General features: G+C 50.5%; 2 protein-coding genes across 9 annotated transcripts; both read right to left on the bottom strand.

Moving 5' to 3' along the window:
* Positions 1 to 2892: 2892 nt before the first annotated feature.
* LOC105472089 (amine oxidase [copper-containing] 3-like) lies at positions 2893 to 12372 on the bottom strand. Of its 3 annotated transcripts, XM_011725040.3 has the most exons (6): positions 12148 to 12372; positions 11733 to 11863; positions 9677 to 11136; positions 5865 to 6150; positions 5002 to 5131; positions 2893 to 4422 (listed from the first exon to the last, which is right to left on the bottom strand). In XM_011725040.3, exons 1-6 carry the CDS (start codon positions 12370 to 12372, stop codon positions 4147 to 4149), a joined length of 2508 nt encoding a protein of 835 aa, XP_011723342.3. In that variant the 3' UTR covers positions 2893 to 4146. The 3 variants fall into 3 exon arrangements, with proteins under 3 accessions (XP_011723342.3, XP_011723343.2, XP_011723344.2); XM_011725041.2 differs by lacking the exon at positions 12148 to 12372 and having other exon boundaries at positions 5002 to 5191; positions 11733 to 11932; XM_011725042.2 differs by lacking the exons at positions 11733 to 11863; positions 12148 to 12372 and having other exon boundaries at positions 5002 to 5191; positions 9677 to 11714.
* Positions 12197 to 26190, bottom strand: LOC105472087 (amine oxidase copper containing 3). 6 transcript variants are annotated; one of them, XM_011725036.3, is made up of 6 exons: positions 24427 to 26185; positions 22644 to 22929; positions 21781 to 21910; positions 20899 to 21082; positions 12363 to 12429; positions 12197 to 12282 (listed from the first exon to the last, which is right to left on the bottom strand). In XM_011725036.3, the coding sequence occupies exons 1-5, from the start codon at positions 26024 to 26026 to the stop codon at positions 12386 to 12388; spliced, it is 2244 nt and encodes a 747-aa protein (XP_011723338.2). In that variant the 5' UTR covers positions 26027 to 26185; the 3' UTR covers positions 12197 to 12282; positions 12363 to 12385. The 6 variants fall into 6 exon arrangements, 5 of the variants coding, with proteins under 5 accessions (XP_011723338.2, XP_011723337.2, XP_011723336.2 ...); XM_011725035.3 differs by having other exon boundaries at positions 12209 to 12292; XM_011725034.3 differs by lacking the exon at positions 12197 to 12282 and having other exon boundaries at positions 12341 to 12429.
* Positions 26191 to 26506: the final 316 nt, after the last annotated feature.

Raw genomic sequence — 26506 nt, 5'->3', positions numbered from 1 at the left:
GATCTCTCTTCTGGTCACAAGCTGAATTGGACCCAAATCTGCGCCCTGAACTTCCCTCTTGCCAGATCCTGCCTAGTCAGTGCCCTCCCCTCGGGCTGGGTGGGCAGCCTGGGCTTCCTGCTGGGACAGGACCCCTTCTCTTCTTGATCTCACTCCCAGAAAAGACACTGACGGAGCAGAGGTGTGGACGCCACATACTGTGTAAGTTTCTCTTGCCTTGACACACCTGAGAAAGCTTGGTGTTTGAGCCCTACCTCCTCCCCACTTTACTCCCACCCCCAAATCCCCTCCTGGAAATAGTCCCGGTTCTTATTTATGCCTATCCAAAGTCCAAAGTCCACAGCCCATGAGGGGCAGCCCTGGTCAGGCTGGTCTTGAACTCCCAACCTCGTGATCTGCCCACTTTGGCCTCCCAAAGTGCTGGGATTACAGGTATGAGCCACTGTATCCGGCCACTCCTGGGGCTTTTTAGTGCCTACCCTCAGTGACATTCTGGTCACCTACGCTGGCTGCTGCAGAGTAACAGAGGCTACTGTCACCAGGGCCCCGGGACCAGATGACCCTTCACCTTTTTTATCCTTCCACCCACAAACCCCCGGGACTGCTGCTGACACTTGACCATCCTTCCCCCTCACAAACGCGTACTCCACATGGCCTGTGTAAATGGCAGGAACTTGTAACATCTGTCAGTGTAGGCAGATGACAAGATGACAGGAGGTGGCCGGGCGCGGTGGCTCAAGCCTGTAATCCCAGCACTTTGGGAGGCCGAGACGGGTGGATCACGAGGTCAGGAGATCGAGACCATCCTGGCTAACACGGTGAAACCCCGTCTCTACTAAGAAATACAAAAAACTAGCCGGGCGAGGTGGCGGGCGCCTGTAGTCCCAGCTACTTGGGAGGCTGAGGCCGGAGAATGGCGTGAACCCGGGAGGCGGAGCTTGCAGTGAGCTGAGATCCGGCCACTGCACTCCAGCCTGGGCGACAGAGCGAGACTCCGTCTCAAAAAAAAAAAAAAAAAAAAAAAAAAAAGATGACAGGAGGAACATTTTCTGATGACAATGAAAGGCAGAGAGACAAGATGAAGAAAACTGTTCAGAGACATAGGCCCCCGCAAGGAGATAACCAAGCATTGTCCTTCTTCAAACAAGACAGTCCCTGGCAGATCTAAGGCTAACCCAGCCCAGGGGCAGAAGAGGACACCAGAAGTAAGGAATGGAGGAAGGAACTACAAGACCTGAGGCAGCAGGGACGCTTGCACGGGACCTCTGCTAGAAACAGAGGGAACAGACTAGGCACAGCAGCTCACACCTGTAATCCCAGCACTTTGGGAGGCCGAGGCCGGAGGATCACTTGAGGTCAGGAGTTTGAGACCAGCCTGGCCAAATGGTGAAACCCTGTCTGTACCAAAAAATACAAAAATTAGCCCAGCATGGTGGCACACGCCTGTAGTCCCAGCTACTCGGGAGGCTGAGGCTGGAGAATTGCTTGAACCCGGGAGGTTGAAGTTGCAGTGAGCCGAGATCACGCCACTGAACTTCAGCCTGAGCGACAGAGAGAGACTCCATCTCAAACAAAAGCCAAAAAACAAAAACCAATAGGGAATAGAAGCTGAAGTAGCAGGAAGACCGAGAGGAGGAGGACTTTGTCAGCATGAGAGGGAACAGACAGAGAGAAGGACCTGCTGTCCAAGGCCCCAAACTGAGATGCACATCTACTGGGGAAAATGCTCTGGGGCTTTGGGAGAACAGTCTGGTCTCTAGAGGCTCCCTACTCACCTTTAAGACCCAGGGCAGGCCAGGCATGGTGGCTCACGCCTGTAATCCCAGCACTTTGGGAGGCCGAGGAGGGTGGATGACCTGAGGTCAGGAGTTCAAGACCAGCCTGGCCAACATGGAGAAACCCCATCTCTACTAAAAATACAAAAAAATTAGCCAAGCGTGGTGGCGGGCACCTCTAATCCCAGCTACTTGGGAGGTTGAGGCAGGAGAATCGCCTGAACCCAGGAGGCAGAGGTTGCAGTGAACTGAGGTTGTGCCATTCACTCCAGCCTGGGTGACAAGAGTGAGAATCTATCTAAAAAAAAAAAAAAAACAAAAACCAGGGCAGAGGAGCACTAAGGAGGCCCAAAAGAGCTTCCGAATGTCACCAAACTCTCACTTAAAAATGTTTAAAGTGGCAATTTTTTTTTTTTTTTTTTTGAGACTTGAGTTTTGCTATTTTTGCCCAGGCTGGAGTGCAATGGCGCAATCTGGGCTCACTGCAACCTCTGCCTCTTGGGTTCAAGTGATTCTCCTGCCTTAGCCTCCCGAGTAGCTGGGATTACAGGCCCATGCCACCACACCCAGCTAATTTTGTATTTTTAGTAGAGATGGGGTTTCACCATATTGGCCAGGCTGGTCTCGATCTCCCAACCTCAGTTGATCTGCCTGCCTCAGCCTCCCAAAGTGCTGAGATTACAGGCGTGGGCCACTGTGCCTGGCCAAGGTGGCAAATTTTATGTTACATATATTTTATACAATTTTAAAAGAAGGAAAAAAGTAAGTCACTTTGGAGAACAATCTGGCAGTTTCCCAAAAGGTTAAACATAGAATTACCGCATAACCTGGAAATTCTACTCCTAGGTACATACCCAAGAGAAGTGAAAACACACGTCCACACGAAAACTTGTGCATGAACGTTTATAGCAGCATTATCTATAATAACCAAAAAAGTGGAAACAACTCCAATATCCACCAATGGATGAATGGATAATCACAATGAGATACATTGATACAATGGGATATCATTTAGCCATAAAGAAGTGAGGCACTGACATACACTACAACATGGACGTATCTCACAAACATTACACTAAGTAAAAGAAGCCAATCACAGAAGACCACGTATTGTCTGAATCTTTTTTTTTTTTTTTTTGAGACGGAGTCTCGCTCTGTCACCCAGGCTGGAGTGCAGTGGCCGGATCTCAGCTCACTGCAAGCTCGGCCTCCCGGGTTTACGCCATTCTCCTGCCTCAGCCTCCCGAGTAGCTGGGACTACAGGCGCCTGCCACCTCGCCCGGCTAAGTTTTTGTATTTTTAGTAGAGACGGGGTTTCACTGTGTTAGCCAGGATGGTCTCGATCTCCTGACCTCGTGATCCGCCCATCTCGGCCTCCCAAAGTGCTGGGATTACAGGCTTGAGACACCGCGCCCGGCCTTGTCTGAATCTTTTCATGCAAATGACCAGAATATAGGCAAACCCAGTGGGACAGACAGTAGGGAAGTGGTTATCTAGAGATGGAGAGGGACTGTGGGGAAATAGAAAGTGACTGCTAACACGTACAGGATTTCCTTCTGGGGTGATAAAAATGTTCTGGAATTAGTAGCAATGGTTGCAAAACTTTGTGGATATACTAAAACACATGAAACTGTGCTGGGCACAGTGGCTCATGCCTGTAATCCCAGCACTTTGGGAGGCTGAGGCAGGTGGATCACCTGAGGTCAGGAGTTTGAGACCAGCCTGGTCAACATGATGAAATCCCTTCTCTACTAAAAATACAAAAAAAAAAAAAAAAAAAAAAATTAGCCAGGCATAGTGATGGGAGCCTCTAATCTCAGCTACTCAGGAGGCTGAGGCAGGAGAATCACTTGATCATTTGAACCAAGGAGGCGGAGGTTGCAGTGAGCCGAGAACGCGCCATTGCACTCCAGCCTGGGCAATAAGAGTGAAACTCCGTCTCAAAAGAAGAAAAAAAACCAAAAAACAAACAAACAAAACAAAAACAAAACTCATGAAATTGTAACTTTAAAGGGATGAATTTTATGGTATGTAAATTATGTCTCATTAAAAAAAACACACTGTTAAGAAAACCAGGAGTGGTCTGGGGAAATGCCCGGCCACGGCTCTAAGCTCCAGGAGGGGCCATGCCTCACCTCTCTGGATGGGAACTCAGCACAGCTGGCATCAAAAGGCTGAGTGTCCCCTGTGTCAGGCATCACAGGGTCAGGAGGCTCCTGGCATAGAGGGGATGCGAGGCAGGGCAGTGGAAGAAAGAGGGTCCTGGCGCAGGGAAGAGGGGACCAGGCTGCCGGCCCAGTGCCCAGCTGCTCCCCGTCCCTCACACCCTGGCTGTGGAGCCCTTGGCCACATGCCCCATCCCAGGGACCGCCTAGTTGTGAGAGAAGCCCCCGTGGGAGAAGGCAGGGAAGTCGGGGGCACAGGCAGCAGCCTGGGGCAGGCAAGCCAGGGGGTTGACCTCACAGGCCTCAGCATCCTGGTCCCCTCGGAAGTGGATGGAGTCGGCAGAGTAGAAGGAGGGGTCTTCGTCAAAGTAGTTGTAGGGTCGGAGGAAGAAGCCCACGCCGTTCCCCACAGTCACTGTGTTAGGAATGTCCTCTGCATGTGGGATGTGCAGAAAACCAGCTGTCACCCAGGCCACCAAGTCCTAGCAGGGGAGAAGAAAGAGGGTCACGAGGTCTGGCTTTGCTGAGAATGTGCCCTGCCTCCCGCAGTGACCTTGCAGATAGGGAGTCAGCTCACCCACCTATATGTTCTTAGTTCCTCAGGAAAAATGTGAAGTCATAAAGTTTCTTTTCTTCTTCTTTTTTTGTTTTTTTTGAGACAGAGTCTCGCTCTGTTACCCAGGCTGGAGTGCAGTGGTGTGATCTCAACTCACTGCAATCACCACCTCCTGGGTTCAAGCCTCAGGCACCCGAATAGCTGGAATTACAGGCACGCGCCACCACACTCTGATCATTTTTGTATTTTTAGTAGAGATGGGGTTTCACCATGTTGACCAGGCTGGTCTCGAATTCCTGACCTCAAGAGACCCACCTGCTTCGGCCTCCTAAAGTGCTGGGTGGGATTATAGGCATGAGCCACTGCACCCGGCCGAAGTTTCATTCTTAGTGGGTTCTGAAGGTCCCTGAGGAATCTGGCTCCTGAGGCAGTGAAGTGGCTCATCTTGTCCCCCTGACTCCTCCCCTCCTCCCCAGCTGCCTGCTCACCACTCCATGCAACTGACCTGCCCTGCAATGGTCTCATTGTTGATGAAGTCAGTGAAGTCCACAGTGGGTGTCCAAGGGTCATTCAAATTGTAGATGCTGGTGCTACTGGGCTCCTCCTCCTTCCGCTGGGTTACCGCCAGCTGGTACCTACAGGAGTTTTTGATTAGACCGACAAGTTCATCAACCGTTCCACTGCCTGAGGCTGCACTGAAGAGTGAACAAACACAAGGGGGAAATGAGCCCCGAAGTCTTAGAGTATTGAGCCTCTATATCATCTCTGTCCAGTTCTCCTTGCCTCTCTCTCTCTCTTTCTCTCTCTCTCTCTCTCTCTCATCTGTAGACTTCCCGACTTGTCCGCTGTCCTGTACGTTAAACATCACTGGCCCAGCAGACTTCAGGTAGGATGTTGCTCATCCATCCATCTGGATCAGAGCATGATGTTGAGCCTGGGCCTTGGAATCACATATGGACATGGCCTCTTTCCCATCCTAGGTCAAGTTCAGTATCCCAAATACCTAGATTTTAGGGAATCCTCCCTCCGATCTGTGCTCCTATCTCACTGTTCTTTTCCTCCAACCTTTAATGTGAACATTTTAAACATACAGAAAAATTGGAAGAATTGTATGTGAACATCCACATACTCAAGTCTAGCGTCTACCACTAATATTTTCCTAGATTTGCTTCAATGCCTCATATCTCAGCATTCCTCCACCCACCCATTAGGCTTTGTTTTGAGTGGCTACAGATTGTGGCCACAGGAATGTGTGTGTGTGTGTGTGTGTGTGTGTGTGTGTGTGTGTGTACCTGTGGGAGGTGGAACAGTGTGGAGCCCTTCATCCATTCTACCTGCCCCACTCCCTCCTGACCGCCAACCACTCACCTCCCCCAGCTGAAGCTTCTCTCCATGGAGCTGTTCTGGGGTAGCGGCTCCCCAGAAAAGCTGCGCACCTGGATGCGGTAGCCCCGGGGGTGACCCCACTTGTTGCTGTGGTTGCTGGCCAGGTACAGGTAGCGAGGGGTTGCACCTCCCATGGGGAAGGCGGCCTGCTCCTCCGTCTCCAGCAGCTTCCGGGTCACCTCCATCCTCTGCATCTGGTGCTCAGGGCTCCACGGCACAGCCATGGGGACAAAGGCCATATCCTCGGCCCAGACCCAGTTCTCTAGTCCTGCTCAGGGTGGGATGGGGGAGGGCCTGTCATGCAATTGCCTTGGCCCCTCTGGACTCTGCCTCCACCTGGCTTCAGAGTGGGGGCAAAAGAGCAGCCCAGAACTGAGTGTGCTCCTGCTTCTCTTCCCTCTCTACAAGATAACCCCAGTCCAGGGATTTGGAGGAGGTCTTTCTCTCTACTCTCTTCTCTGGTAATAATCCCAGATGCCTTGTGACTGGGCCTCCACCAATTGCCTCCCTCTGAGGGGCTGCATGGGAGGGTGTTTACCTGAGGTTGGAACAACCTTGTGGGCAATAGGCAGGGTGGCACTCCCTCTGACCTGAAGACTTCCCCTCACATGTGAAGCCCTGTGGCATTGCCAGGACTGCCTTATCATGAAAATAAGCCGCACACTGACTGAACCTGAAGGAGCTGTGTAGGCAGCATGCTGAGTGCCTTCTGTGTATTCATGCTTTCACTTTTCCAACAATCTCAAAAAGGAGGAACTATCATTGTCTCCATTTTACAGATGGGACAACTGAGGTTTAGAGCATTCAATAATGTACCTTGGTTGGTCAGCAAGGACACACGGTTAATATCATGGCAGTGCTGGGGACCTGGGTCTTAGTCTGGCCTTACACTGCCCACACATCAGCACATAGAGGAAGACAGCATAGAGAGACACCACAACACAAGAACAGCAGACGTGGGGACCAAGGGGAAGGAAAACCAACGCTGGGCCCGATGCTGCTGGGGCTTGGAGGTACCTTTCATGTTTGAAACTTGGCAGGGAGCAGGGAGCAGGGGTTAAGACACAATCTGTTTCCTGAACTTTTGGAGTCTGAATGATTTTATTTGAGTCCAACTAGGTCCCACATTAGGAGTCAAGTTAAGTGATCTGAGACAAGGAGCAATAAATCAAAACATGCTGGTAGTTCCCTCTGCACCTTCCAAAGACCAGGAGAGAGGAGAGACTGATTCAGCAAACCCTTAGTTTCCTTTTGTAGATTCACTGCCCCTAATCCATATCCCAGTGTTTCCACCCTTAGCTGACAATTGCAAACTAAGAGGTTTTTTTTTTTTCTTCTTTTTTCTTTTTTTTTTTTTTTGACAGAGTTTTGCTCTTGTTGCCCAGGACGGAGTACAGTGGCATGATCTGGGCTCACTGCAACCTCTACCTCCCAGGTTCAAGTGATTCTCTTGCCTCAGCCTCCAGAATAGCTGGGATTACAGGCACACAACAGCATGCCCAGCTAATTTTTGTATTTTTAGTAGAGACGGGGTTTCTCCATGTTGGCTGGGCTGGTCTCAATCTCCTGACCTCAGGTGATCCACCCACCTCAGCCTCCCAAAGTGCTGGGATTACAGGCGTGAGCCACTGCGCCCAGCCACAGACTAAGAGTTCTTTATGGTCCACACACACAAGTAGGCTCCTGTGGCTAATCACAATAATACCTAGTATTTCTCAAGGGCCCGCTATGTGTCAGGCACTATTCCAAGTGTTTTAAAAGTTGTCCTCATTTAATACAGAGATAAAGATAGATGTGTGTGTATGGGTTGGTTGGAATATATGCTTGAATTTTCTAGCTAAGTCTACTGAGAGGGCCTAAAAGCAATGACATCCCAGTAATGATGAGCACACTTGGTGCCCAGATATTGGTTTCTAAATACCATTCTCCAATAAAGTGAACCTGATCTCCTTGCAGACAAGGTTGATTCCAGGGTAGGAGCAGGGGAAATGCCAGATGAAACATTTTTGGGTGCCAGAAAGTAAGGAAGGGCTCAAAAAAGCGTGGAGGTATGTGAAAAGGACATAGGAACTAATCTGAAGGACCTCCCAATGGCCAGAGTTGGAAAAATGTAAGGAACAAAGTAAATGATAGTACTCCGTTATAACCCTTAAAGTACAATAAAAAACATGAGTCTATACAATTTGAATAAATAATTGAAAACAGAAATAAAAAGGAAGGACAACTCTTCTTTATGGAAAATTCCAATTAATAAATGTATAAGGAATAAGGAAAACTTTTAAGGATTAAGAAAATGTGGTATATCTACATGATGAAAAACTATTCAGCCTTAAAAGAAGAAAATCTCATTGCAACAACATGGATGAACCTAGGGGACATTATGTTAATTAAATAAGTCAGACACAGAAGGACAACACTATATGATCTCACTTATATGTGGAATCTAAAAAAAGTTGAACTCATAGCAGTAGGAAGTAGAATGGTGGTTACCAGTGCCTTAAGGAGGGTGGAGTTGGGGAGATGTAGCTCAATGAATAAAAAATTTCAGAAGTTCAAGAGATCTATTGGACATGGTGGCTCATGCCTGTAATCCCAGCACTTTGGGAGGCTGAGGAAGGAGGATTGCTTGAGCCCAGAAGTTCAAGACCAGCCTTGGCAACATAGTGAGATCCCCATCTCTATTAAAAAAAAACAAAAAACAAAAAAACTTAAATTAGCTGAGCGTGGTGGCGTGTGCCCACAGTCCCAGATACTCAGGAGGCTGAATTGGGAGGATTGCTTGAGCTCAGTAAGTTGAGGCTGCAGTGAGCTATACCATTGCACTCCAGCCTGGTTGACAGAGTAAGACCCTGTTTCAAACAACAGCAGAAATCCCAAAGAGATCTATTGTACAACACGGTGACTATAGTTAATAACAATGTATTATATATTCTGGAAAATTGCTAAGAGTAGAGTTTAAGTGTTCTCACCACCAAAAAAATGATAAGGGCTGAGCATGGTGGTTTACACTTGTAATCCCAGCATTTTGGGAGATCGAAGTGAGAGGATCACATGAGCCCAGTTAGTTGGAGGTTGTAGTGAGCTATGATCACACTACCTCATTCCAGCCTGGGTGATAGAGACCCTGTCTCAAAAAAGAAAAAAGAAAAGAGATGAAAAAAAGAATGTAAACCACCTGAGAGCAACACTGTTGTTTCTTTTGTTAAACTGCATAGTGGGGTGCTTGGCACAAGTGTGCATTCATACATTTTTGTTGCTTGCTTGAAAAATGTTGTTATGTGAAAAAACAGAAGTGACAAAACATAGGTACATTATGATAACATTTGAGTATATAAATCTAAATACTTCGATCAGTATATCATATTTATACATAGTATACAATATAATAGATTCTATAATCACAGAGGTAATTTTTTTAACTATGGAAGACTTTTTTTTTGAGACAAAGTCTGGTTGTCATGCAGGATGGAGCGCAGTGGCTCGATCTCAGCTCACTGCAACCTCTTGACTCCCAGATTCAAGTGATTCTCTTGCCTCAGCCTCCTGAGTAGCTAGGATTACAGGTGTACCCATGCCCAGCTAATTTTTGTACTTTTGGTACAGACAGGATTTCGCCATGTTGGCCAGGCTGGTTTTGAACTCCTGACCTCAAGTGATCTGCCCACCTCAGACTTCCAAAGTGCGGGGCTTATAGGTGTAAGCCACCATACCCAGCCCAAAGAAAACTTTTAAAGCTAGGCATGGAGACTTCAGCTCACCCCTCCGGCACCTTTACCTCTGCCAGGATGCCTTACCTGCTACATCCAGGTCCACCTTGAAGTGGGCGCTGTGAGTGTGGGCCGTGCCCAGGGTGTGCTCTGAAACTTTGTTCCCATACCTCTGGGCAGCACCAAAGGGGAATGCTGAGCTGATGTAGCCGGTGGTGTGGAGTCTGACTTCTATGGCCCCATTAGGGTGGAAGACTGTATCCCACACATAGTCATAGTTGAGCATAGTGGACACAGATCTGACAACCAGCACCATTTCTGCAAGGCCCCCAAAGTAGTGGGAGTAGAGATCTGAGTGGTGTCGCCGCAGGGGGAGGCCCTGGTTGTGTTCAAATACACAAAAGGCATCACGCATTGTCTTGGCGGCCTGGGACTCGAAAAGGAAGTGCCAGTCCACATAAGTGGCCAGGTAGGGGCAGTCCACCCCACGGGTCAGGGGCGTGGAGAAGTGGCCCAAGCCAAAGCTGCTATCTATGTACCGGCTTCGTAGAGCAGAAGGAGAATTGCCTCCATAGATGGCCAAGGCCTCCTGGACACTGACTTCATAGGCCACCCTCTCCCCTTGGAAGCGAACGTCAAAGATCCTTGGGCCGCTGAATGCTCCAAGGCCAAAGGAGAAAGTCCACAGTGAGGAGGCCACTCGACTTCCCTGGACACTGAAGCGGGGGCCCTGGGGATGGAACTGCAGAGGGGGAGCTGGACCCGGGGGCACAGGGGACTTCAGGAACCAGGACCCACCTGTGCCATTGTCTGGGATCAGCACCACGTTCACAAGGCCGGCCTCAAACTGGGCCTCCAGCTGGGCCAGGCTGTCGTAGTAGCGGCCTTGATAGAACACCTTCTGGATGGTCCAGCGGGCAGGGTCCAGGGCCTTGTGGTTCACTAGCAGCTCCAAGCCCACGGGGTGCAGGAAGAACCCAGCCCCTGAGATGTTGTAGTAGAGGCCAAACCAAGTGGCCCGGTCCCCTGATTGCAGACCACGGGGAGCCGTGTTCATTGTCACCAGGTTCCGTTCCTGGTGCTTGTAGAAGCAACAGTGGTGGAGAAGCCCAGAAGCCTGGGGCAGCTCTCTGTCGAAGATCATCTGGTCTATGTCCAGGTACTCTCGGAACAGCACGGGGCGTCGGTGATAGGGCAGGGGGCCTCCATGACGCTCCACGGTCACGTCCCGCATATAGGAAGGGTGAGGCAGTGGCCCCACCACCAGCTCACTCACGTTGGGCTGGGGTTGCCTGCCAAAGAAGACGATGGTCAGTGCCTCCCGGGCAGGTGGGGGGCTCCCCCTGTCCAGGTGAGCCAGGGCTGCAGCCTTGGGAGGCAGCTGTAGCTCCACTGAGAAGACACAGTTGTCCGAGGGCCGGGCCTGGGCCGCATCCACCAGCCCTGGCCCCAGTCGCTGGGTCAGAAAGTGCATCACAGCTGTCAGCTCCTCTCGGCTCAGGTCTGCAAACAGCTGGCTCTGGCCAGGGTGTGTCCAAGGCTGGGCACTGGGAGATATGGAGGCGCAATGGGGAAGCTGGTTCAGCTTACATTCCCTCTCACCTCCTTTCTCACTCCCAGCCCCGCCTTCACCTATGCCTGTCACCAGAACACTAAACAGGGACAAAATAATGAAGACAGCCATAGCTGAAGCTCCTGGGTCGTCTTCAGGCTCTTGGTTCTGAATGCAGAATGCAAAATAGACAACGATAAACAGCCAGAGAGGACCTGGGTGCAGGATGTTTCTCTCCGCCTCTGAAGGCGCTGCCGGTCAAGAGGAATGATGGATATTGTGAAAAACCCCAAGGGCAGAGGGGTCGAGGGTGGAGCTAGAGGGAACTAGGAATCAGGCCGTGTTCAGGAGGTGGGGCAGAGTTAGGAACTTTGACTTTAAATGACCCACGTAAGCCTCTGTCCTCCTGTTCCAAATCAAACAACACACTCAGGGTCAGGGTCAACGAACCGAGTAGGCTCAGAGGTGCGTTTTGGAGATAAGAACTAGCAAGGCGCAAGAGGAAGTGGGGGTGACTGTCCTGTGGCTCTCCTTTCTCTTCCCTCCAGGTGGAACTTTTCTCCTGGCTGCAAGGCTGCAAGGGAAACTCACCTGGCCACACCTCCACAGCCAGATTCCCTCTTTCCCTCCTCTAATTTTTGATGTCCTCCAGGTTCTGCCTCCCACCACTCTCTCCTGCCTCCATCCATCAGCCAGAATCCTAGCAGCAGCCTGAGGGAAGCCTGAGAGTAATGATGAGAAGGCAGTATTTAGTAGGGAGCTGGAGGGGCTGAAGGGCTGAGCCAGGTCAGCTGTGTGGAGGCCCCAAGCACCCTAAGTCACTGCAGGGGAGCGTGCAGGGTGCAGAACAAGCTAGAAGCTGCCTGGTTCATTGGGGTGGGGGTGAGGGTGGGGGCAGGAACCAGAGTATAACCAAGACCTTCAGGCCTCCCCTTGTACTGGACTGAGGGATAGGCCAGGGCAGAGGTCAGATGGGGCTGGGAAACTGGCTGTGGACTTATCTCACGCCTGAAAATCCTTTTCCAAAATGGTGCCGACATGGAGAGTGAAGCCGCCTCTGTCCTTCACAGCCAATGGCTGAGCAGCTTCTTTTCCAGGTGACAAACATGTGGAAAGCCACTGTCATTTGGGCAGCCAGGTCCTGAGGGGAACTAGAAGAGACTGAGGGTTCCAGAAGGGGTTGTGCTTCCCTTGTGTACCTGGGGAAGAATCTTCTCCAACCTTCACACATCTAGGAAGACTTCTCAGGAAGAGATGTTCGAGCCAACCTTGGAGATGATGCATTCACCTGGCAGAGAAGAGGAAGGATATTCCAGCACAGAAACCCGAAACAGCTCAGCACAAGCAGGGAACAGTCAAGGATCAGCCTATTTGGTGGGAGTTGGGGAGGAGGGGAGTAGGCAGAGGAGGTAAGATCATGAAGCCTTGTGTGGCACATGCTTTCAGCAAGGTAGTCATTGCAGGAGACAGTGAGACAGACATCTGGAAACCTAGAAGAGTTTAAGCAGATAAATCAACATCAGAAGGGTCAGGCTATCCAGAAATGTTTATGCCGTCGGTTGTATTTTGATAAGGAAACTTGCCTGGTTTTCCTGCCTCTTGTTCTTTTATTTTACTTTATTTTTTTTTAAACAGTCTTGCTCCATTGCCCAGGCTGGAGTGCAATGGTACAATCTCTGTCTCCCGGGTTCAAGCAATTTTCCTGCCTCAGCCTGCAGAGTAACTGGGATTACAGGTGCATGCCACCACACCCGGCTAATTTTTGTATCTTCATTTCATTTCATTTCATTTATTTCATTTCATTTCATTTATTTCATTTCATTTCATTTCATTTTGAGGTGGAGTCTTGCTCTGTCGCCCAGGCTGGAGTGCAGTGGCACAATCTCAGCTCACTGCAACCTCCACCTCCTGGGTTCAAGCGATTCTCCTGCCTCAGCCTCCCGAGTAGCTGGGATTACAGATGCACGTCACCATACCTGACTAATTTTTGTATTTTTAGTAGAGATGGAGTTTCACTATGTTGGCCAGGCTGGTCTTAAACTCCTGACCCCAAGTGATCCACCTGCCTCGGCCTCCCAAAGTGCTGGGATTACAGGCGTGAGCCACCGTGTCTGGCCTCTTGTTATTTAAAGCTGTAGAAGTAGTAGGGCTCATTTCAAGGCTGTAAGAAAAGTAGGGTTCCCCTTTCCTGCAGGATGGAATTTCAACATAATAACTCCCCCCTCTAGGCATGTGAGCCCTTCTTGTCCTCAGGGAAACCAAGAACCACATTTTCTCTTGCTGAGCTGGTTTTGATGCTCTGCAGAAGCTCTTCATGAAAAAACTGTTTTTAAAAAAAAGTTGGGTTTTTTGTTTTTCTGTTTCGTTTTGTTTAGTTTTTGAGACACGGTCTCGCTCTGTCTCCCAGGCTAGAGTGCATGGAGTGCAGTGGTGTCATCATATAGCTCACAGCAGCCTCAAATTCCTGGACTCAAGCAGTGTTCCCGCTGCAGCCTCCCTAAGCTCTTGGATTACTGATGACAGCTCCCTGGATCAACTCGGGAAGGAGAAAGGTTTTTGAGAGATCCCCTACAGAGTGAGGGCAGGTCTTAGGGGAATTTTGTGGGATTCACAAGTAGGGAGTGTGTGTGTGTTAAGAGAAAGAATGGCTAGAGCCGACTCTCCCGCCCAGCAAGGCCTTAGGGAAGTGATAGCCTTAGAGGGGAACTCATGCCCAGGCCCCTCCTCTGTCTCCACCTTGGCAAGACTTGGCGAGGCAGTGGAAAGTGAGTTTAACAGCAGTGATCACTGTCCACTGAAGACTAGCTGACAGTCCCTGAAAGTCCCAGATTCCAGAGTCTTACCTAACCCTAAAGATGAGCACTCTCAACAAACATGCCTGGAGTTTAATTTCCTGCCAGCCGGGTAGCTGAGGGCACAGAGCTGGTTATCTAACATAAAAAAATAAGGCCAGGCATGGTGGCTCATGCTTGTAATCCCAGCACTTTGGGAGGCTGAGGCGGGTGGATCACCTGAGGTCGGGAGTTCAAGACCAGCCTGGCCAACATGGTGAAACTCCGTCTCTACTAAAAATACAAAAATTAACTGGGCGTGGTGGCCCACGTCTGTAATCCCAGCTACTTGGGAGGCTGAGGCACAAGAATTGCTTGAACCTGGGAGGCGGAGTTCGCAGTGAGGCAACATTGTGCCACTACACTCCAGCCTGGGTGACAGAGCTAGACTCTATCTCAGAAAAAAGGAGGAAAGAAAGAGAGAAAGGAGGGAAGGAAAGAAGGAAAGAAGGAAGGAAGGAAGGAAGGAAGGAAGGAAGGAAGGAAGGAAGGAAGGAAAAGGGAAGGAAAGGAAAGGAATGGAAAGGAAAGGAAAGGAAAGGAGGGAAGGAAGGAGAGAGAGGGAGGGAGGGAGGAAAGGAAGGAAGAAAGAAAAGAAGGAAGGAAGGAGGGAAGCAAGGAAGAAGGAAGGAAGGAAGGAAGGAGAAGGGCAGGGAAGGAAGGAAGAAAGAGAAAGAGAAAGAAAAGAAAGAAATAAAGAGAGAGGAAAGAAGAAAGAAAGGAAGGAAGGAAGGAAAGAAAGAAAAGAAAAAGAAAAGAAAGAAAGAAAAGAAAGGAGGGAGGGAGGGAGGAAGGAAGGAAAGAAAGAAAGAAGAAAGAAAGATGAAAGAAAAGAGAAAAGAAAGAAAGGAAGGTAAACGGGCATGGTGGCTCACGTCTGTAATCCCAGCACTTTGGGAGGGTGAGGTGGGAGGATTGCTTGAGCCCAGAAGTTCAGGATCAGCCTGGGCAACATTTTGTAGAGACCCACATCTGTATAAAAAAGTTAAAAAAAAAAAAAAAAGAATTAGCTGCTGTAAGGCATGATCATGATGCCATTACACTTCAGCTTGGGCAACAGAGCAGGATGCTATCTCAGAAAAATAAACAAAAAGAAAAGTGACATTTAATAATTACACCCAAATGTTGGGGAGTAAAACTCACACCCAATATTCCCATCAATGAGCAGTAACATGGAGATGAGGAACTAGAAAGCTTCTTGAAGTCAAGACAATGGAATTACTGTAACTAAGGCAGGAAAGGGTCATTGGAAACAGATTGTGAAGCAGAAATTTAAAGAAAATAAATACTGCATGTACTCACTGCAAGAAAAGTAAAGGTTAAGTGAAAAACAGAAGTTTTCTTCTACTGCAGGCAAGGCTATAGACAGGTCATGGTGACCTAGCCTGCAGAAATAGGCTCCAGACACCCCCGAACAAAGTTAAAAGAAGAAAAACAAATTTCTTTGCTGTCTCCCCTTTCTCTAACCCATTAATTATGACTATGTTTGCCAATACTTTTATTCAGTAAAATTTGTAAGTTTCTGTTTTACAAGTTATACCAAGTCAACGGTTATGCTATAGGTTACGTGACTTGTCACTGTATAGTTTACTGTCTTTGTCCTGTTTCTGTGTACTAGCCTATGTAAGCTAAACTCTGTCTTTGTTCAATGCTCAGCTTTTTAGATGTGAGTCCACTGAGCCAGTGCGCACCTAATAAACATCCTCCTGTATTCATCCATGCTAATCTCTCTAGTCCTCTGTGTCCTGCAACAGTTGTGTGACCTTTAGGATAAAGGAAATAAAATCTAATGTCAAGGCCTAGCCACAAGGCAATCCATCCCAGCCAGGGAACTTGTGTCTGGGCCCTTTGGTAAGTTACAGTCAATAGTGAGGAAGGTACCTCTAGCTCTCGGCTAAGAACATGCCATTAAGATAACTAATGCTGGAGCTGAGCACAGTGGCTCACGCCTGTAATCCTAGCACTTTGGGAGGCCAAGATGGGCAGATCACTTGAGATCAAAAGTTCGAGAACAGCCTGGCCAACATGGTGAAACCCTGTCTCTACTAAAAATACAAAAATTAACTGGGCATGGTGGTGGGCACCTGTAATCGCAGCCACTCAGGAGGCTGAGGCAGGAGAATTGCTTGAACCTGGGAGGTGGAGATTGCAATGAGCCGAGATCACACCACTACACTCCAGCCTGGGTAACAGAGCAAGACTGTCTCAAAAAAAAAAAAAAAAAAAAAAGGATGATTAAGGTTGACCAGGTGCAGCAGCTCACACCTGTAATCCCTTCATTTTGGGATGCCAAGACTTGAGGATCACATGAGCCCAGGAGTTCAAGACCAGCTTGGGCAATATAGAGAGACCTCATCTCTACAAAAAATTTTAAAAGAAAATTAGCCAGGCACATCCTAGCTACTTGGTAGGCTGAGGCAGAAGGATTGCTTGAGCCCAGGAGTTCAAGGCTGCAGTAAGCTATGGTTGTGCCACTGCACTCCAGCCTAAGGGACAGAGCAAGACCTTGTCACTAAAAAAAGAAAAAAACAGAGAAAAGATTTATTTTGGTTGAGCGTGGTGCCTCATGCCTGTAATTCCAGCACTTTGTGAGGAAGAGACAGGAGAATGGCTTGAGCCCAGGAGTCCAAGACCACCCTGGGCAACATAGCCAGTCCTTATCTCTACAATAACTTTAAAAAATAAATATATATAGGCTGGCGTGGCGGTTCATACCTATAATCATAGCACTTTGAAAGGCCAAGGTGGGCAGATTCCTTGAGCTCAGGAGTTCAAGACCAGCCTGGGTAACATGGCAAAACCCTGTCTACCAAAAATATAAAAAATTAGCCGGATATAGTGGTGTATGCCTGTAGTCCCAGCTACTTGGGAGGCTGAGGTGGGAGGATCACTTGAGCCTACAGGGTGGAGGTTGCAGTGAGCCAAGATCGTACCTCTACACTCTAGCCTGGGCAACACAGTGAGAACCTGTCTCAAAAACAAAACAAAACACCAAAAACATATATGTAGAGAGAGATATTTGGCCAATGACAAATATTGACAGTTAAAGTAAGAAAGGCTGGCTGGGCATAGTGGCTTACACCTGTAATCCCATCACTTTGGGAGGCCAAGGTGAGAGGATCACTTGAGCCCAGGAGTTTGAGAGCAGGCAACATAGTGAGACATGGTCTCTACAAAAAAAAATTTTTTTTTTGTAGACAAAGTTTCACTCTTGTTGCCTAGGCTGGAGTGCAGTGGTGCAATCTCGGCTCACTGCAACTTTCACCTCCCAGGTTCAACCGATTCTCCTGCCTCAGCCTCCAGAGTAGCTGGGATTACAGATGCCTGTCATCACACCCAGCTAATTTTTTGTATTTTTAGTAGAGATGGGGTTTCATCATATTGGACAGGCTACTCTTGAACTCCTGACCTCAGGTTATCCACCTGCCTTGGCCTCCCAAAGTGCTGGAATTATAGGCGTGAGCCACTGTGCCTGGCCTACAAAAAATTTTTAGAATTAGCCAGGCATAGTGGCACACGCCTGTAGTTCCAGCTACTCAGGAGGCTGAGGTAGGGGGATTGCTTGAGTCTGGGAGGTTGAGGCTGCAGTGAGCCATGGTGGTACCACTGCACTCCATCCTGGGTGACAGAGCAACACCTTGTCTTAAGGGGAAAAAAAAGAAAAGAAGAAAGAGAAAGAAAGAGAGAGAGAGAGAGAGAAAGAAAAGAAAGAAAGAAAGAAAAAGAAAGAAAGAAAGAAAGAAAGAAAGAAAGAAAGAAAGAAAGAAAGAAAGAAAGAAAGAAAAAGAGAAGAAAGAGAGAGAGAGAGAAGGGAGGGAAGGAAGGAAGGAAGGAAGGAAGGAAGGAAGGAAGGAAGGGAGTAAGGAAGGGAGGGAGGGAGGGAGGGAGGGAGGGCTGAGATCACCCAGGGAGGACTTCCAGAGAGAGGAGAAAGGAGGACCAAGGACAGAGCCCTAGAAAACGCAAGAGCTTGGGGCTCCATGAGTAGATGAGGGGAGCAGAAGTCAAGGAGCCTGAGAAGACTGAGAAGAAACAAATATGGATGAAAAGGGGACAATGTTAGGGAGTCAAGATGGGAGAGAGTTCTGAGAAAAGAGGACAGTTGGTGTTGTCAAATGCCACCGAGAGGTCCGGAAAGTAGGCGGCCAGGAGCTCCTATTGATTTTGTGTTTAGGAAGTCACTGGGGGCCAGGCGCTGTGGCTCACACCTGTAATCCCAGCACTTTGGGACGCCAAGGCGGGCGGATAACTTGAGGTCAGGAGATTGAGACCAGCCTGACCAACATGGAGAAACCTTGTCTCTACCAAGAATACAAAATTGGCTGGGCGTGGTGGCAGGTGCCTGTAATCCCAGCTACTCAGGAGGCTGAGACAGGAGAATTGCTTGAACCCAGGAGGTGGAAGTTGCAGTGAACCAAAAGTGCACCATTGCACTCCAGCCTAGGTGACAAATGTGAAACTCCATCTCAAAAAAATAAAAAAATAAAAAAATAAAAATAAAAGAAAGGAGAAGTTCAGGTCCTCAAGTCAAAGGGATTATGAAGCCTGCATCCGCGCCTCATCAGGCCATAGCATCCACCTTTCTCCTGCATCTGTCCTGAGTCTGCCCTTCTCTCCGTCTCTCCCCGTCCTCCTTCACTCCTGCCTCTGCTCCTGGCCATATTATGAATTAATACGCCATTGCAGGCCCCCTGCTCCTTACTGAAGGCTTTCTCCCTGTTCTTTAGAGCCTCATTTCTCTCCAGCTCACTGACTCCTCCCCATCCACTGTTCCACTGACCTATGGCAGAACTTGGGCTTGGGGCAGAACAGACAGAAGGTAACAGAAGCTTCCATGATGCTGGAGCTCCTAGAACATATTCTGCTCTTTTTCTGGTCAGAAGCTGAGTGGCATCCAGAATGTGTTTCCTGCACTTTACCTCCTGCCCTGGCCTGGGCTTCTGGCAAGCATAAGTCCCCCCTCCAAGTTCCCCCTCCTCACTGCTTCTCAGTGCCCCTCACTGAGAGAGAAAGAGAAGGAGAGGGAAAGGGCCGGCATGGGGTGTGTGTCAGGGAATTAACCGAGGTTTAACATTTCCTCAAAAATGTACAAGCATGAGAAGGTAAAAGAAGTTACTAGAGGCCACACTTGCTTCTCTGGGTCTCAAGAAGTGGAGAAAATTTCATCCCTGGTCCTATTCCTTAACCCACTTTACCCTACCCCCAACCTGTTCTCCACCAAAAAAAAAAAAAGTATCTGTAAAAAAAAAAAGTCAGTTCCTGTTTGGGCCCATTTATTGTTTATTTTGAATAGGTAATACAGTCACATGGTTCAAAATTCAAAATGTACAAAAGGGTATAAGTGTTAAGACCCTTCCCTCCCCTGTCCTCAACCTCCTGGTTCCCCTCCCAAAAGTAATCAGCGTTATCCATTTATTCTGAATAGGTATACATAAGCAAATATGTATTTATATTCTCCTCCTTTCTGAAACACAAATGGGAAGTGCACTATACATATTTCCGTGGCTTGCCTTTTTCACTTGAAGATTATTACATATTAGTATATAAAGGCATACAATTATTTTTCAGCTGCATACTATTGTATTGTAAGGCTGTATCAGAACTGATTTAACCAATCCTTTAGGGAAAAAAGTTTCTGTTGTTTCTCATCTCTTGCTATTTCTTTGTCCTCATCCCCAATCCAGACCTCAGGAGAGACAGCAGTGACGGGTACGGAGCCCAAGCCTGGACCAGGCCAGGCCCCGCCCCACCCACACCAGGCCCCTCCCCCTTAGGCCAGACCCCCACCTCACCCAGGGCCCAGCTCATTTGCAATCCTGAATGTGATTGGACAGTCCCTCCTGGCTGGGTGGCCAGAGTTCTAGGGGCTTTGGCTCCTCATCTTTGATGCCCACTCTTGGTTTCCACTCCAGCCTCCCAAGCAGGTTGTTGCAGAATATAGAGCCCTGGTACAAAATACCCATTCTTCATTATCACTGCACCCACAAAATCGCTTGAAATGCTAACTTGAGCTGCTGCTGTCACGATGACCATCCTCCTCTAGAGAGCATGAGGCAGGCAGACACAAATGCACAGAGGCAGCTGTCCTGAAACACACCCAGCCCCAGGACAGGGGTAGGAGCAACTCCTACTCCCAATAAGCAACAGACGCAAGGGAACGACACACAGGGATTGGCCTCCAATTAGGGGTCCCATTGCATCTTTGAGACTTCCACAGGGCTGGAGAGGAGACTGAAGTTGATTGAGAAGTGCGGGCTGGGGGAGCACCAGGGGCTGGGGCACAGGGATATCCCCTCAGGATTCGGGAGAAATTGCAGGATAGAAGAGAAGGCAGGAACAGGGCGAGGAGGAAGTAGGCGAGAGGAAGGAAGACAAGAAGGAAGAGACCTGGATGAGAGGGAACGTGAGCAGAAGCGTCCTTTCCAGCTCAGCTACGGACTTGCAGGACTGGCAACCCCACCCTGGGGTCTCCAGGGAATAACCCCCTTTTAGAGTCCTTAGAGATGGCCTGAAAAGATTTGGGAAAGCCAGAGAGCAAAAAAGGGAGCCGTCTAGGGAAGCCCTCAGCCATGGTTCCAGGCTGGGCCATGCCCTGGCCTCACTGGATGGGAACTCAGCACAGCTGGCATCAACAAAGCTGACTGTCCCCTGTGTCAGGCATCACAGGGTCAGGAGGCTCCTGGCATAGAGGGGATTCGAGGCAGGGCAGTGGAAGAAAGAGGGTCCTGGCGCAGGGAAGAGGGGACCAGGCTGCCGGCCCAGTGCCCAGCTGCTCCCCGTCCCTCACACCCTGGCCCTGGAGCCCTTGGCCACATGCCCCATCCCAGGGACCGCCTAGTTGTGAGAGAAGCCCCCGTGGGAGAAGGCAGGGAGGTCGGGGGCACAGGCAGCAGCCTGGGGCAGGCAAGCCAGGGGGTTGACCTCACAGGCCTCAGCATCCTGGTCCCCTCGGAAGTGGATGGAGTCGGCAGAGTAGAAGGAGGGGTCTTCGTCAAAGAAGTTGTAGGGTCGGAGGAAGAAGCCCACGCCGTTCCCCACAGTCACTGTGTTAGGAATGTCCTCTGCATGTGGGATGTGCAGAAAACCAGCTGTCACCCAGGCCACCAAGTCCTAGCAGGGGAGAAGAAAGAGGGTCACGAGGTCTGGCTTTGCTGAGGACATGCCCTGGTAGGGATTCAGCTCACCAGCCCAAGCATCATGAGTCTTTAAACATTTTTTCCTACTGGATAGAAGTCAAAGCATAAGTAGTCCATTTCATATTAGGAACGCCTGCCTCCCTGTCCCTGGCTTGCAGCCTCCATCTCCGACATTTCCCATCATATCGCCCACTGCCTACCTACCCCCAGAGGGTGACACCCACAGGTTACTTCAGCTCCTCTTCTCCTAACTCTCCAAGAGTTCCCCACAACTGAGGGAAGAAGGGTGGAGGAGTGGGAACCAGCGCTTGGGAGGCAGAACTAGGCCAACACTGTGAAATTCAAGTCAGGAATGGGAGAAGCTTCAGATATAGGAGATGTCATTTTCGTTGGTAACTTCCATCCCTCCTGAGTCCTGGAGCCTAGAAAGGACTCAGTCCATGAAACTGGAACTAAGAGGGCTCTAAGATCTCAAGGACAGGCCCAGGGTCTCACTCAGCGTCTGAATACAGACACCCAGCTCAGAAAGGTTCCCTCAAAGGATAGTGATCAGACCTACTGAAGTGCAGAAGGCAGGAATCAGCACCACCCCTGAGAAGTGCAGGTGGTTTTCAGGGACCCTCCCAAGAGAAAGTAAGGCTCATCCTGCGCCCTCTGTCCCGGCCAGCTGACCTTTCCAGCAATGGTCTCGTTGTTGATGAAGTCACTGAAATCCACAGTGGGGGCCCAAGGGTCATTCTGATTGAAAACGCTGCTGCTACTGGGCTCCTCCTCCTTCCGCTGGGTCACGGCCAGCTGGTACCTAGGGAGGCACTGGTCAGGCCTCCATGGCCATTGACCCCATCCTGCTGCCTGATTGTGACGAAAGGGAACTGAGTGCTCAGAGCTCAGCTTCCCCAACTGCATTGACACAACTGACTCGGCGCTACAGAATCCCCGACGACACCCTAAAGGGGGTCAAGTCCTCCTGTTTATCCCCAGCCATTTCACAGCACAACCCCTCTCCCACCCAAAACAAAAGAGAGTTCTCACTCCTGGGCTTTAGCCTCCAAGGGGAAAATGTGCCCATCATGGTTTCTTCGGATAACTAGAAAAACCTCTGGCCAGGCGTGGTGGCTCATGCCTGCAATCACAACACTTTGGGAGGCCAAGGCGGGTGGATCACGAGGTTAGGAGTTCGAGACCAGCCTGGCCAACATGGTGAAACCCTGTCTCTACTAAAAACACAAAAATTAGCCAGGTGTGGTGGCGTATGCCTATAATCCCAGCTACTGGGGAGGCTGAGGCAGGAGAATCGCTTGAAACTGGGAGGTGGAAGATGCAGTGAGATGGCGCCACTGCACTCCAGCCTGGGGGACAGAGCAAGACTCCATCTCAAAAAAAAAAAAAAAAAGAAAAGAAAAGAAAAGAAAAGAAAAGAAAAGAAAAATCTTCCTGAGAGATCTCTCCCCTCACATACAGGGTGAGCTGAGTGTCCGCCAAGACTCCTTTCCCACTCTCACTGCCCCCCTCCTCTCTGACTGCCCACCACTCACCTCTCCCAGCTGAAGCCTCTCGCCATGGAGCTGTTTTGGGGCAGCGGCTCTCCAGCAAAGCTGAGCATCTGGATGCGGTAGCCCCGCGGGTGGCCCCACTTGTTGCTGTGGTTGCTGGCCAGGTACACGTAGCGAGGGGTGGCGCCTCCCACGAGGAAGGCGGCCTGCTCCTCTGTCTCCAGCAGCTTCCGGGTCACCTGCAGCCTCTGCAGCTGGTGCTCAGGGCTCCAGGGCACAGCCATGGGGACAAAGACCATATCCTCGGCCCAGACCCAGTTCTCCAGTCCTGCTCAGGGTGGGATGGGGGAGGGCCTGTCATGCAACCACCCTGGCCCCTCTGGACTCTGCCTCCACCTGGCTTCAGACTGGGGGCCAAAGAGCAGCCCAGAACTGAGTGTGCCCCTGCTTTTCTTCCCTCTCCCCAAGATACCTCCAATCCTTCAGCCAAAGCTGTGGACCTATAAATTAAAATATTTCATCAGGGATTTCATTCCATTTCACTCATTCATTCTTTCAACATTCATTAGCAGAGAGGACTGTGCTTGCCCCTGGGGATAGAGAGGAATAAACATCATCCTTACCCTCTCGCTTTCCACGCAGACAGGCAAACCACTGACTGGCCTGTCCTGTGGGAGGAGCATGGCCTAGGCAGCTTCCGGGCCACAGGAATACACTTGCAGGCAGGAAAAGGGGGCCCTTCCGGGCAACTTTTCAGCCTGGCCTTAAAGGATATTACCAGAAGAGATGACATGGAAGGACATTCTAAGCAGAGACAAAACATAAGCAAACAAGAAGATGCCTGACTATAACGTGTGAAGTGCGTGTCCACGGACATGGAGTATGTGGGTATAGCTGTGCAGAGCACGGCAAGGCAGGTTGGAGCTGCACTGTGAAAGAAAGAGTTTGGAGGGGCTTCTGCGGACAGGATCCCACAGGTGATGAGGAATGTGAGAGCTGAGTAAAAGGCAGGCTGGTGTGGATGGGAGGCCCTCTGGGTACAGAATGGCTCTTGGATCTGAGAGCAACAAGAGCGGAAACAGCAGAAAGAGGGCTGGCACCTGCAGGGCATGGCAGTGTGACCCAGCGAGATACTGCAGGTGCAGAATAGAAAGAAAAAAAAAAAAAAAAAAACACCTGGTGACTGACTCAATGTGGGGAAGGACAGTGAAAAGACAAAGATGAAGACTTCAAGCCATCATGTAGCCTTGGCTCTCTGTGACCAGACTCCAGGATCTATCCAGAATGCTCTACAGGCTCCATGTGACCCTCACATGGATTGTGAATTGTGACCAGAGAAAGAAGGAAAATCAGGGAGGAGGAGGGTCCACCTCCAAAGGAAATGTACAACCTGGAATGACGGACCTGCACACGCCAGGGACTTGGTAGAATGCAAAGAGATCCTCCAACACACCAGCACCACAGGCCAGGCACCGAAATGAGCTGACAAACAGAAGGCTGCTCCCAGCAGCGGAGCCCATATAAGTACAAGCGAGGGAAGAGGGCAATGGGAACCCTGTTAGCCCAGATCCTGCCTCCTCCCTGAGCTTGGCCATTTCCCAAGATCTTCTGATGAGGTCACGTGGAGGAAGGCTGCAGCTTTGCACCCAGCCAGTGAGCTAAGATCCAAATAAAACTCAGCTGCCAACTCTCTCCCATCTAGCAAAAAGGGAAGCACAAAAATCCACATCTTCCTTTATGGGATAATCTACACAAAACCCAAAGCAAATGGAAACAACTTTTCAGCCCTTCTTCCAGAAGCCTTCTCCCCACCAAAATGTTTTACCTCCTACATCCAGATCCACCTTGAAGTGGGCGCTGTGGGTATGGACCGTGCCCAGGGTGTGCTCTGCAACTTGGTTCCCGTACTTCCCGGTAGCACCAAAGAGGAATGCTGAGCTGATGTAGCCCGTGGCATAGAATCGGGTTTCTATGGCCCCACTGGGGTGGAAGACCATATCCCACACATAGTCATAGTTGAGCAAGGTGGACACAGATCTGACGACCAGCACTGTTTCTGCAAGGCCCCCAAAGTAGTGGGAGTAGAGATCTGAGTGGTGCCGCCGCAGGGGGAGGCCCTGGTTGTGTTCAAATACACAAAAGGCATCACGTATTGTCTTGGGGGCCTGGGACTCCAAAATGAAGTGCCAGTCCACGTAGGTGGCCAGGTAGGGGCAGTCCACCCCACGGGTCAGGGGCGTGGTGTACTTGCCCATGCCAAAGCCTCCATCCACATAGCGGGTCATCATTGCTGCTGGGGAATTTCCACCATAGACGGCCAAGGCTTCTTGGAGGCTGATCTCATAAACTAGTCTTTCTCCCTGGAAGCGAACGTCAAAGATCCTTGGGCCGCTGAATGCTCCGAGGCCAAAGGAGAAAGTCCACAGTGAGGAGGCCACTCGCCTTCCCTGGACACTGAAGCGGGGGCCCTGGGGATGGAACTGCAGAGGGGGAGCTGGACCCGGGGGCACAGGGGACTTCAGGGACCAGGACCCACCTGTGCCATTGTCTGGGATCAGCACCACATTCACAAGGCCGGCCTCAAACTGGGCCTCCAGCTGGGCCAGGCTGTCGTAGTAGCGGCCTTGATAGAACACCTTCTGGATCGTCCAACGGGCAGGGTCCAGGGCCTTGTGGTTCACTAGCAGCTCCAAGCCCACAGGGTGCAGGAAGAACCCAGCCCCTGAGATGTTGTAGTAGAGGCCAAACCAGGTGGCCCGGTCCCCTGATTGCAGACCACGGGGAGCCGTGGTCATTGTCACCAGGTTCCGTCCCCGGCGCTTGTAGAAGCAACAGTGGTGGAGAAGCCCAGAAGCCTGGGGCAGCTCTCTGTCGAAGATCATCTGGTCTATGTCCAGGTACTCTCGGAATAGCACGGGGCGTCGGTGATAGGGCAGGGGGCCTCCATGACGCTCCACGGTCACGTCCCGCATATAGGAAGGGTGAGGCAGTGGCCCCACCACCAGCTCACTCACGTTGGGCTGGGGTTGCCTGCCAAAGAAGACGATGGCCAGTGCCTCCCGGGCAGGTGGGGGGCTCCCCCTGTCCAGGTGAGCCAGGGCTGCAGCCTTGGGAGGCAGCTGTAGCTCCACTGAGAAGACACAGTTGTCCGAGGGCCGGGCCTGGGCTGCATCCACTAGCCCTGGCCCCAGTCGCTGGGTCAGAAAGTGCATCACAGCTGTCAGCTCCTCTCGGCTCAGGTCTGCAAACAGCTGGCTCTGGCCAGGGTGTGTCCAAGGCTGGGCACTGGGAGATATGGAGGCGCAATGGGGAAGCTGGCTGGGTTCACCCCCATCTCCACCCCTGCCCACCAGCAGGACACAAACCAAGGCAAAGATGGTGATGACAGCCAGAGTGAGGAGCACCAGGATGGTTTTCTGGTTCATTTTCCCATGAAGAGGGGCAGTGGATCCAACCAAAGGAGAGCAATGTATTCTCACGCCAGCACGACGGGGGCTCTGTTGGCTCCTGGACGGGGGGGCTCCCAGACTCTGGCTGAGGTTCCCGGTAGTCAGATGCCTGGGACTAAGGGTGGGAAGGACACAGGAAGGCTGGGGCAAGGGGGCGGGGTGGCTGGGGTTGGAGGCGGGTCTGAGCAGCTGTGATTTCCACAGACCTTACATGGTTTTGTCTTCCAGGCTCCAAATCAGACTACTTTCTGGGTCAGGGTTGGAGTTGGGGAGAGTTGGGGCTAGGGGGAAGGGGAAGGAAGATTTCAAGATAATGCAGCACCGGGAAGGAGTAGGATCTGCGCAGAGCAGCCTCTCTTCCCCTCAGCCCAGCTTCTTCCCCAACCCTCCCTTAGTCAGGGCCAGATGTTTTCCTGTAACTTCAAACTATTGTTCTCCTTTCAAAGACCCCCACCC

The sequence above is a fragment of the Macaca nemestrina genome, chromosome 17 (genome assembly GCF_043159975.1).
Source record: "Macaca nemestrina isolate mMacNem1 chromosome 17, mMacNem.hap1, whole genome shotgun sequence".
NCBI lineage: Eukaryota > Metazoa > Chordata > Mammalia > Primates > Cercopithecidae > Macaca > Macaca nemestrina.
This window is presented reverse-complemented; position numbering and strand designations above follow the sequence as displayed.